General features: G+C 31.4%; 1 protein-coding gene across 1 annotated transcript in view; it reads right to left on the bottom strand.

Moving 5' to 3' along the window:
• LOC149781254 (proteasome subunit beta type-6-like) overlaps positions 1-12,339 on the bottom strand; it is a 37,539-nt gene that overhangs the window by 4,870 nt on the left and 20,330 nt on the right. Inside the window, exon 4 of the mRNA XM_089935338.1 lies at positions 5,449-5,578. Coding sequence (XP_089791464.1) covers positions 5,449-5,578 — 130 coding nt within the window. The remainder of the gene's footprint in view (positions 1-5,448; positions 5,579-12,339) is intronic.

Below are 12,339 nucleotides of genomic sequence, written 5' to 3'. Positions count from 1 at the left end.
ATACCAAATGGCAGAATGAATGCCATCATTAATTAATAATAAAGACTGTGATTGCTCCATTCATAAAATTTTCATGACTTTGAGCCATTTTAGTATCAAGCTTGCGTCCAGTACTTGTGGCTTTGTATAAAGTGAATAAATAGTATACTGTAGAAGTGCAATATGTGAAGCAAAATAATGACAGGGACATATTATTGTTGCAATTCACTCTTGATTCCTGGTAATATTTTAAAGGCCTAAAAATCTTTAGAATCATTTGCCCCTGAGTGAATCAAAATGCTTGTGACCTATCAAAAAGTGGACCTTCTATTGGTTAATATAATAAAGACATGTATAAGTACTAATATTTAATGATACATGAAATTAAGTGATACAAAAGCTTATCAATAATTATAACCACAAGGTGCTTCTGCACTTTTTTAAAATGTGCATTCTTACAACTGAAACTAAGTTCAGAGTTTCACAGTCCAAAACATGATAAAACCAAAGCAATGTCAACTGGAAACATACTTTCAAATTTGGTTGGGGAGAAACAATCGAACTGTGCCACATATCGATATACACAGTGTGATACAAAAGCTGCAAATAAAATACATAAATGATACATTTTCAACTTGAAGGTCTTTCCATCTTAGAGGAATTTTCAATGAAAGTGGCATGCAGTTTCAGGTGTTTTTACACACTGGTCATATGTTCAGCACGCCGATTGTAGATATACCTAGACTGATCCTCTTTTTATAGGTCATTCTCATCTATCCGTAAGGGTTTAAAGCTGTCTCTTGGATACATTTGATCCAGTGCAGCTTTCTTGAGAAGGAGGCATTCCCGTAATGTGGTTTCTCCATCCATTATGGCTCAGTTCATATAACTGATAGATCCTAAGCTATCTTTACCAGTGATCTGCAAGTATCTCTACTTCCCTTCATGCTTCTGAAACCCATCTGAGCAAAAATGGTTGCCATAGAGGTACACAACGAGAAACCCTATGGTTTACTTTTTCACTTTCTTTTCTGACTGCCTCAGCAGCCTTCAAACAAACCCACTCAGTTGAATACCACAATACTCACTCTTTATGCCCTTTTTCATTGCAATTAATTTCTCCTACAGCAATTGTTGCATGTCACATTTTCCTGGGACAATCTACCAAAATATTAAAGCATAATTGTTTGCTCACTAAAGGCAGGCAATATAAACTTAGTCCGGGAATGCCACACTTGGATGAGTTATGTAGTATCAAAAATTTTAGTGTGTCGCAATTAAGGTGGTTTTTGTTGTTGCCCTGAATTTAAAGACACAGTGAAAAATTAGTCATGTATGATGACAACCCCACCCCCATTTTGTTACTGTTCTTTGTTCCTGAAGATTAACTAAGCTACTAGCATTATTTGATAAGGGAATGTCAGTACTGTAATATGATAATAAAATATTAATTTTTACATGTATTTACTTTTATTTAACCCACTGAAAGAATTTAAGAAGTATTTTTACATGTATTTATTTAAACCTTTGAAAAAGATTTAAAAAGCAGTTTATATAGTTTCAATGTAAAAAATAGCTGTACTTGCCTGCAAATTGATATTTGCAATAAGGGACATGAGAAGTAATAAAACACTAGTAATAGTAAAATAAACAAAAGTATAACAAAAAATACTAGTATTTGACAATAAAATGTAATACTTATTCAAATCGATCCTTCATTTAAGCTCAAGTGTTGTTAAAAAATTTAAATCCTCTTGAAAGAGACATGATTTTGGTCTTCCATTAAAAAAAGCTGAAAAAATTAAGGAGGGTTAGGGTGTCCACCCCCAACAGGGGTCTCGAAGGGCAGTGCCCCTGATCTGGGGGTCATGGGGGACAAAGGCTCCTGGCCAAAATCACATACTGCACTCATAAAAAACTGCTCCTGGTGCAACTTATGATCATAAAATAAACCAAAATAATCAGGCAAAGATTTCTTCAGCTTCCTTTGTGTCACCATTGACTTTTTTGGCTCAATGTGCAATCATTTCTTTTCCATCTCAATGAGAGCCTTTTTCCTTTCAAGCTGGTGCTTGTTTTGACATGCAGTGTGCATATTCTGACATAGGGCTACATCTGTTCTCTCATACAAGAAATCTTTCTTCTTATAGTAATTAATTGCACTTTTTCCAGATGCCTTTTGAGCTTCAACTTTTCCATATGCAGCTTGTGCTGTTCCAAACTCTTCCAACCATGATTACTGTAATTCAGATCTTTCTTGCAGAGGTCAGAAAATACCAGTCCTCTAGAATTCAGTTTTCTTATAAACTGACCAACTAAATTTCCATCAACTTTCTGCTCCATCCATTCCCATTTCCATATTTTTTTATCCTTTATCTAAACTTTTTGTGTCATGGTCTCTCTCAACAACTTGGGTTGCCATGTTTTGCAAACATGCTTCTTCTTTCCATTGCCATCAGTTTCCATTACACAAAGATTCATTGGATGAATTTAAACCTTTGACCGATCAGAATACTCTTTACAAGAGTCAAATGCAAACTAACATATGGAACAAATAATTTACAAGAGTCGTTGCGGAATGGGACCGGACAGATCGTTTTTTTAAACGGACTGGAGATGATGCATAAAACGGACTATATCAAGAAAAATCTGACTCAAGTCAGGAGAAAAGCGGAATTACACTTTAAAATGGAGAAAAATCATGTCTGTTGAAAGCACAATTTGAATTTAAACATGCTGTCTGAATTACATCAGATATTCATTTCTTTTAGCCTAACTTTGTTTTCATCAACAACACCCTGAAAATGCGTGAACTCTGCTACTCTGCTTGTTGACTTCTTGAATTAACTGAAATGATCTGTCAACACTGACAATCATCAATGGCTTAAAACACTAAAGTTAAGATGATCAACACAGTGTGTACAGGAACTGTATGGGTTTTCATTTCAAATACAAACAGCAACTCCACTCATACTACTTGTCATTCCAAACCTCCAAAGATCCAGATCTGTTGCTGCATAATATACTCACAAATCTGTGTCTATACAGTTTGCTAGGAGTAATCTGTGGAACATAAATAGACCCCAATCTGAAGGCACATTAAGCCATGGCAGATCAGGGTCTATGTTGACTGTATTTAGAATGGACTTATAAGCAAGTATGTATCATAGTATAATGTTGTGGAGTTTAATGCCATTTTTCAGCACATGATAGGCTATGCATGGCCTTCAGTATTATTGTTGGAGGAAGAACCCGGGAAGAACCACTGACCCACGAGAAGCTACTGGCATGCTTTCTCACAAACCTACATTGACCAAATCCTGACTTAACCCTCACAAACATCATAGTATAATTAAGACAAACGAAATGTTCAATTGTATTTAGCATCAGTTATTACCATTGCAGAGACAACAGTTTTGATCTTTTGGCAAAACTGAAGTATCCATTGCGAGGCTAAAAGTTTTTGTAAGAACTTCATTTTTCACTTCATATCAATGATTAGCAAGCTAAATGTGCCTTGTTGTAAGTGTAGTTTGTATGAGTGAATAGCGCATTTGCATCATTTGCTTCTAATTAAATCAAACTTTTGGCACATTCAGCACAAAAGTTTTGAGCAAATGTCTTTTGGATATTATTAGCTGGTGCATCTATCTCACATTCAGAATCTATATCCATAGGTCTAATATCTGATTTAATACTTTGTTACAATTATCGGGGGTAATATTTTCTGAATAAAAAGAGCAGCTATAATCATTCTAACTTTCTGAGAAAGTCAGTGATATGGCAAGACTGTCTTGCTGATTCCAAGTCAAATTCAAATTGTGAGTTCTTATTGCAAATATAAAAAATCAATTTCAAAAGAAATCTTTCATCAGCCAACAATAAAATGTTGAATGGTAACAGAATCAATTACATGAGGGTTTCTCATGATGGAAGTTGCTAAGAAAAAATTACACACACAATGTTGGAAAGCTATGAGGAATTAAATGCTAATAATATATATTTTCTCTATCCCATTTCAAAGAAATGCCACTGGAGTTCTTTTTCAACACCAAAAACATTTGATAAAATTCAAATTGCTGCTCACTCACTGTGGTAAGAGTGTAATGATATACCTATATACTGGTAAACTGCAATAAAATAATGCTCAATAAGGTAAATCGTGAAATAGAAATACGTGTTTTTCTTCACTTAAACTAGACTGTCCAGAACTTACTTTTAGCAAACCACTGTCTTCCATTAGACTCAGCACTGCTGCAAACATAACAAGCTTCTAAATGCAAGTTCATGAAGAACCCAAGAAACTAAAAGCAAATAGCCCTATTTGGAATAATTTTTCACTGAAAGGTGAGTTTGTCATCAATATGTTTGACAAAACAGTCGCTGTGTGTGATACGCGCAATCAAATATTCAGGTGGAACGACAAACCTCTCAACCCATTTATGGTCCACCATTACTTTTCAACAACGTGAGACAATACCCAGCACAACAGCTGATGATTCCAGTAAAGACATACTGAACATTTCACTTATGTTGATGTGTTTATTGTTTGCTAAATCATTTATGTAAAAAAAATCAAAGCAGCATAATTTCACTTTCATGTTCTGATTTTATTACACGCAAGTGAATTGCTCATTATTACAATTAAAACAAAGCAAAATTAATTTTAGATTCAGAAATGCTGTCAGTTGTTGTTGTTGTTGTTGTAGGGTTTAATGCCATTTTTCAGCACACGATAAGCTGCTATATATAGCGGCCAGTATTAATGGTGGAGGAAGAACCCGGGAAAAACCCGGAAAGAACCACCGTCCCTCGAGAAGCTACTGGCAAGCTTTCTCACATACCCACACTGGCCAAATCCGAGACTCGAACCTACTCAGACAGAGGTGAGATGGCAGTGATCCGTTAACGGAAAGCGCTTTAGACCACTCGGCCACTCTGGGCCCCAAAATGCTGTCAATGACCAACACATATTGATATATATTGCAATACAAAGATGCTGCAATAAGTTTCTTCCTGGCAGTGCTCCCTATCATGAGGCACAACCTTTACTCACAAATGCATTATACAAACAACACTGAATCATTTGCTGTGTAATAAGGCTGTTGTTGTTATTGTTGTTATAGGGTTTAACGCCATTTTTCTGCACACAATAAGCTGCTATACATGGCAGCCAGTTTTAATGGTGGAGGAAGAACCCAGGAAAACCCCAGAAAGAACCACCAACCCACAAGAGTTACTGGTAAGCTTTCTCACATACCAATATTGGCCGAATCCAAGACTCAAACCCATGCAGACAGAGTGAGATGGCAGTGATCCTTAACAGAGAGCACTTCAGACCACTCGGGGCCCCATGTAATAAGGTAACTATGTTTGTACCATATCTTTTCCTTTACTGATCAAGAATAGAGCCAAAACTACAACAGTCAAAAATAAATGCAGTCAAAGGCTAACTTATCAATATGGTACCTGTCCACCTTCCCGCTTGTCCCATCCAGCAACAAGGATGCCTGCAGTAAGGGAGTCTCGATAATTATAACACATATCCTTGAATACATGGCCTGCCATCTTCACCAAGGGTTCTTCTCCATGCTCCATCCTAAAGAGACAAAACACCACAAGGATATAAAATAAAGATGCTTATGATCTTAACTGTTATTTCTTTCAAACTAAACCAATACAATGATGATCAGGCTGTTATCTACAGGTAACATACAGTACACAAAACAAGATGGATTGAACAAGCTTTTCATGCTGGCAAGGAACGAAGTTCAGTGACATACACTGGTATGATTCATGCAATTCTTGTACACTGCTAATTCCACTCGGCATTACAATACATGAACTGGCCAGGTTTAATCTATTTTGGGTCAACCTGGCCAGTAAGTGGATAACCTTGTTTTATTTTAATCCATTTTCATTGGTATCACAACAGACGATAACCCTGATTGTTATAAAATCTATCACAGTTTAATACCATTATCACAGCACAGCTAACACCTGGACATTACCCTGTGAAGTGGGGTGTAATTAGGTGACAACTAAGCAAGCAAAAGTGAACAACAGCCAGTGTACTACTATGTGCATACTATCCACACAATAAAACACCATAATTTATAACAAGTAGAAATCTTGTAAATATAAACTAATAATGTTTCCTTTTGGAAAGAATATGGGCATGAATTGTTTTGACAAATCAAGAATTTTGAAGGCTTTTTTTAAAATGATATTTATTCCAAGTTATTTCACATAATCTTGAAAACCAGTAATAGTAACATGATTTTTAAAACAATAAATAATATAATCAAATAAAATAACAGTGAATCTTCTCTACAACAGCACCATTTTTTTCTAACATGACTCATGGAATAGTGATGTCAGCAGTCATGTCAGGTAAAGAAGAAACTGACAAAAGGGAGAACAACATATTGATCTAGTTATACTTTTTGTTAGAAACTAGCTTTTTTACTGCGCTTACTAATTTAATTTTATAAAGTACAAAAAAATTATATTTTAAGTATTAGTTGATTAGTAACTTTACCTATTTGCAATTACCATACAGCAAGTACGGAGTTCCTATCAGTTAAAATTCAGAAAATGTATATTTTCTACTGAGCTCTTTTAAAGTCATAAGGCCAAATACATTGCACATAAACCTCCATTCAAACATACACACTTTCAAGTATGAATACACTGCATATGAATATGGTAAATGTATACACTTACAGAAAGTCTATAATATAAAAACAACAGAGAATTTTCAACTCAAGTATTGTTTAAAATCCATGTTAAATGCAAATATGAATCAGACATAAAGAACACAGTTGAAATTAGAGAAGAATAACACACACGCACACTTGATCTACTTTGGTCCATCACATGATAACCATGATAATCAGTTCTTTGAATTTGGTAATACAACTTTCTTCAGATGACGAAGCACAACACATATGTCGTTTAACAATTTTAAACTGTTTGTTTATTGATACTGTCTCTACATCCTTTGTTTATTTTACCATTATTGAAACATATAGTCACAAATTTCCCTTGATTTTTGTGCTTAGCTCTAAATGTTGGAAAACAGTTTTGCATTTGCACCATTATCAATGTCCTGTAAAGTTTTAAAACATGCATAATTGCAGTTCGGTTCTTCCAAGGCATGGTTTGATGGCTTCAATCTGGCATTTATGCTGCAGCCACTAGCCTGTCAAAATTTTCAAAAGAAGCCACCACAAAAGTTTACGAAGGCCATATGATTTCTTCACAAACCAACCAGTGTTGCATGAATATTAGATAAATTGTGCATCCCAAATTAATGCTTAAAATATTAATTATCCCCATATAACTGAATATACAATTATTTTGTAACTGGAGTAAGGCTGATTAAAAACGTATGCAAAATGTTCTAAAATCAATAATTTATAATGACATGTTACAGATTTATAAATATAGATACATCTGTCACTGTTGTTACTAATATAAAAATTAAAATGCCATGACAATGATTTGTTTGCAATACTATTAAAATGTCACCACAATGAATTGTTTCTCAAACTGTTAATATCACCACAATGACTTGATTTGAACACTGTTAATATCATCACAATAATTTATTTTTAACACTGCTAATGTCATCACAATTTGTTTTGAACAATGCTAATGGCATTTGTTTTTAACTGTTAATGTCATCACATGATTTATTTTGAATACTGCTAGTTATCACAATTTGTTTTAAACACTGTTAATGTCGTTTGTTTTTAACACTAAATATCATCACAATAATTTATTTTGAACACTACTGATGTCATCATGATGATTAGTTTTGAATACATTTAATGCCATCACAATGATTTGCTTTGAATACGTTTAATCCCATCACAATGATTTGTTTTGAATATGTTAAATGTCATCACAATGATTAGTTCTGAACAAATTTAATGTCATCACATGATTTATTTTGAATACTGCTAGTTATCACAATTTGTTTTAAACACTGTTAATGTCGTTTGTTTTTAACACTAAATATCATCACAATAATTTATTTTGAACACTACTGATGTCATCATGATGATTAGTTTTGAATACATTTAATGCCATCACAATGATTTGCTTTGAATACGTTTAATGTCATCACAATGATTAGTTCTGAACAAATTTAATGTCATCATAATGATTTGCTCTGAATACATTTAATGCCATCACAATGATTTGTTTTGAATACATTTAATGCCATCACAATGATTAGTTTTGAATACATTTAATGCCATCACAATAATTTGCTTTGAATACGTTAAATGTCATCACAATGATTAGTTCTGAACAAATTTAATGTCATCACAATGATTTGCTTTGAATACATTTAATGTCATCACAATGATTTGTTTTGAATACATTTAATGTCATCACAATGATTTGCTTTGAATACATTTAATGTCATCACAATGATTTGTTTTGAATACATTTAATGTCATCACAATGATTTGCTTTGAATACATTTAATGTCATCACAATGATTTGTTTTGAATACATTTAATGTCATCACAATGATATGTTTTGAATACATTTAATGTCATCACAATGATTTGCTTTGAATACACTTAATGTCATCACAATGATTTGTTTTGAATACATTTAATGCCATCACAATGATTTGTTTTGAATAAGTTTAATGCCATCACAATGATTTGCTTTGAATACACTTAATGCCATCACAATGAATTGCTTTGAATAAATTTAATGTCACCACAATGATTTGTTTTGAATACATTTAATGTCATCACAATGATTAGTTTTGAATATGTTTAATGCCATCACAATGATTTGTTTTGAATACATCTAATGTCATCACAATGATTTGTTCTGAATATAATTAATGCCATCACAATGATTTGCTTTGAATACGTTTAATGCCATCACAATGATTACTTCTGAATCAATTTAATGTCATCATAATGATTACTTTTGAATATAATTAATGCCATCACAATGATTTGTTCTGAATACATTTAATGCCATCACAATGATTTGCTTTGAATAAGTTTAATGCCATCACAATGATTTGTTTTGAATACATTTAATGTCATCACAATGATTTGTTTTGAATACATTTAATCCCATCACAATGATTTGTTTTGAATACATTTAATGTCATCACAATGATTAGTTTTGAATACATTTAATGCCATCACAATGATTTGCTTTGAATAAATTTAATGTCATCACAATGATTTGTTTTGAATACATTTAATCCCATCACAATGATTTGTTTTGAATACATTTAATGTCATCACAATGATTAGTTTTGAATACATTTAATGTCATCACAATGATTAGTTTTGAATACATTTAATGCCATCACAATGATTTGTTTTGAATACATTTAATGCCATCACAATGATTTACTTTGAATACATTTAATGTCATCACAATGATTTGTTTTGAATACGTTTAATGCCATCACAATTTGTTTTGAATATAATTAATGCCATCACAATGATTTGCTTTGAATACATTTAATGCCATCACAATGATTTGTTTTGAATAAATTTAATGTCATCACAATGATTAGTTTTGAATAAATTTAATGTCATCACAATGATTTGTTTTGAATCGTCTAATGTCATCACAATGATTTGTTTTGAATATAATTAATGCCATCACAATGATTTCCTTTGAATACATTTAATGACATCACAATGATTACTTTTGAATAAATTTAATGACATCATAATGATTACTTTTGAATACATTTAATGCCATCACAATTTGTTTTGAATACATTTAATGCCATCACAATGATTTGTTTTGAATACATTTAATGCCATCACAATGATTTGCTTTGAATACATTTAATGCCATCACAGTGATTTGCTTTGAATACATTTAATGTCATCACAATGATTTGTTTTGAATACATTTAATGTCATCACAATGATTTGCTTTGAATACATTTAATGCCATCACAATGATTTGCTTTGAAAACATTTAATGCCATCACAATGATTTGTTTTGAATACATTTAATGCCATCACAATGATTTGTTTTTAATACATTTAATGTCATCACAATGATTTGCTTTGAATACATTTAATGTCATCACAATGATTTGTTTTGAATACATTTAATGTCATCACAATGATTTGCTTTGAATACATTTAATGCCATCACAATGACTTGCTTTGAATACATCTAATGTCATTACAATGATTTGTTTTGAATAAATTTAATGTCATCACAATGATTTGTTTTGAATACATTTAATGTCATCACAATTTCTTTTTTTGAATACATTTAATGTCATCACAATGATTTGTTTTGAATACATTTAATGTCATCACAATGATTTGCTTTGAATACATTTAATGTCACCACAATGATTTGTTTTGAATACACTTAATGTCATCACAATGATTTGTTTTGAATACATTTAATGTCATCACAATGATTTGTTTTGAATACATTTAATGTCATCACAATGATTTGTTTTGAATACATTTAATGTCATCACAGTGATTTGCTTTGAATACATCTAATGTCATTACAATGATTTGTTTTGAATAAATTTAATGCCATCACAATGATTTGTTTTGAATACATTTAATGTCATCACAATTTTTTTTTAATAAATTTAATGCCATCACAATGATTTGTTTTGAATACATTTAATGTCATCACAATGATTTGTTTTGAATAAATTTAATGCCATCACAATGATTTGCTTTGAATACATTTAATGTCATCATTTAATGTCATCACAATGATTTGCTTTGAATAAATTTAATGCCATCACAATGACTTGCTTTGAATACACTTAATGTCATCATTTAATGTCATCACAATGATTTGTTTTGAATACATTTAATGTCATCACAATGATTTGCTTTGAATACATTTAATGCCATCACAACGATTTGCTTTGAATACATTTAATGCCATCACAATGATTTGCTTTGAATACAATTAATGTCATCACAATGATTTGCTTTGAATAAATTTAATGCCATCACAATGATTTGCTTTGAATAAATTTAATGCCATCACAATGATTAGTTTTGAATACATTTAATGCCATCACAATGATTTGCTTTGAATACGTTAAATGTCATCACAATGATTAGTTCTGAACAAATTTAATGTCATCACAATGATTTCCTTTGAATACATTTAATGTCATCACAATGATTTGTTTTGAATACATTTAATGTCATCACAATGATTTGCTTTGAATACATTTAATGTCATCACAATGATTTGTTTTGAATACATTTAATGTCATCACAATGATTTGCTTTGAATACATTTAATGTCATCACAATGATTTGTTTTGAATACATTTAATGTCATCACAATGATATGTTTTGAATACATTTAATGTCATCACAATGATTTGCTTTGAATACACTTAATGTCATCACAATGATTTGTTTTGAATACATTTAATGCCATCACAATGATTTGTTTTGAATAAGTTTAATGCCATCACAATGATTTGCTTTGAATACACTTAATGCCATCACAATGAATTGCTTTGAATAAATTTAATGTCACCACAATGATTTGTTTTGAATACATTTAATGTCATCACAATGATTTGTTTTGAATCCATTTAATGCCATCACAATGATTTGTTTTGAATACATTTAATGCCATCACAATGATTTGCTTTGAATACATTTAATGTCATCACAATGATTTGTTTTGAATACATTTAATGCCTTCACAATTTGTTTTGAATATAATTAATGCCATCACAATGATTTGCTTTGAATACATTTAATGCGATCACAATGATTTGTTTTGAATACATCTAATGTCATCACAATGATTTGTTCTGAATATAATTAATGCCATCACAATGATTTGCTTTGAATACATTTAATGTCATCACAATGATTACTTTTGAATCAATTTAATGTCATCATAATGATTACTTTTGAATATAATTAATGCCATCACAATGATTTGTTTTGAATACATTTAATGCCATCACAATGATTTGCTTTGAATAAGTTTAATGCCATCACAATGATTAGTTTTGAATACATTTAATGTCATCACAATGATTTGCTTTGAATACATTTAATGCCATCACAATGATTAGTTTTGAATACATTTAATCCCATCACAATGATTTGTTTTGAATACATCTAATGTCATCACAATGATTTGCTTTGAATACATTTAATACCATCACAATGATTTGTTTTGAATACATTTAATGCCATCACAATGATTTGTTTTGAATACATTTAATGCCATCACAATGATTTACTTTGAATACATTTAATGTCATCACAATGATTTGTTTTGAATACGTTTAATGCCATCACAATTTGTTTTGAATATAATTCATGCCATCAC

This window comes from Sinohyriopsis cumingii, chromosome 15 (assembly GCF_028554795.1).
Source record: "Sinohyriopsis cumingii isolate HCF-2022 chromosome 15, ASM2855479v2, whole genome shotgun sequence".
Taxonomy (NCBI): Eukaryota; Metazoa; Mollusca; class Bivalvia; order Unionida; family Unionidae; genus Sinohyriopsis; species Sinohyriopsis cumingii.
The sequence above is the reverse complement of the archived record's forward strand: the minus strand, read 5'-3'. Positions and strand labels throughout refer to the sequence as shown.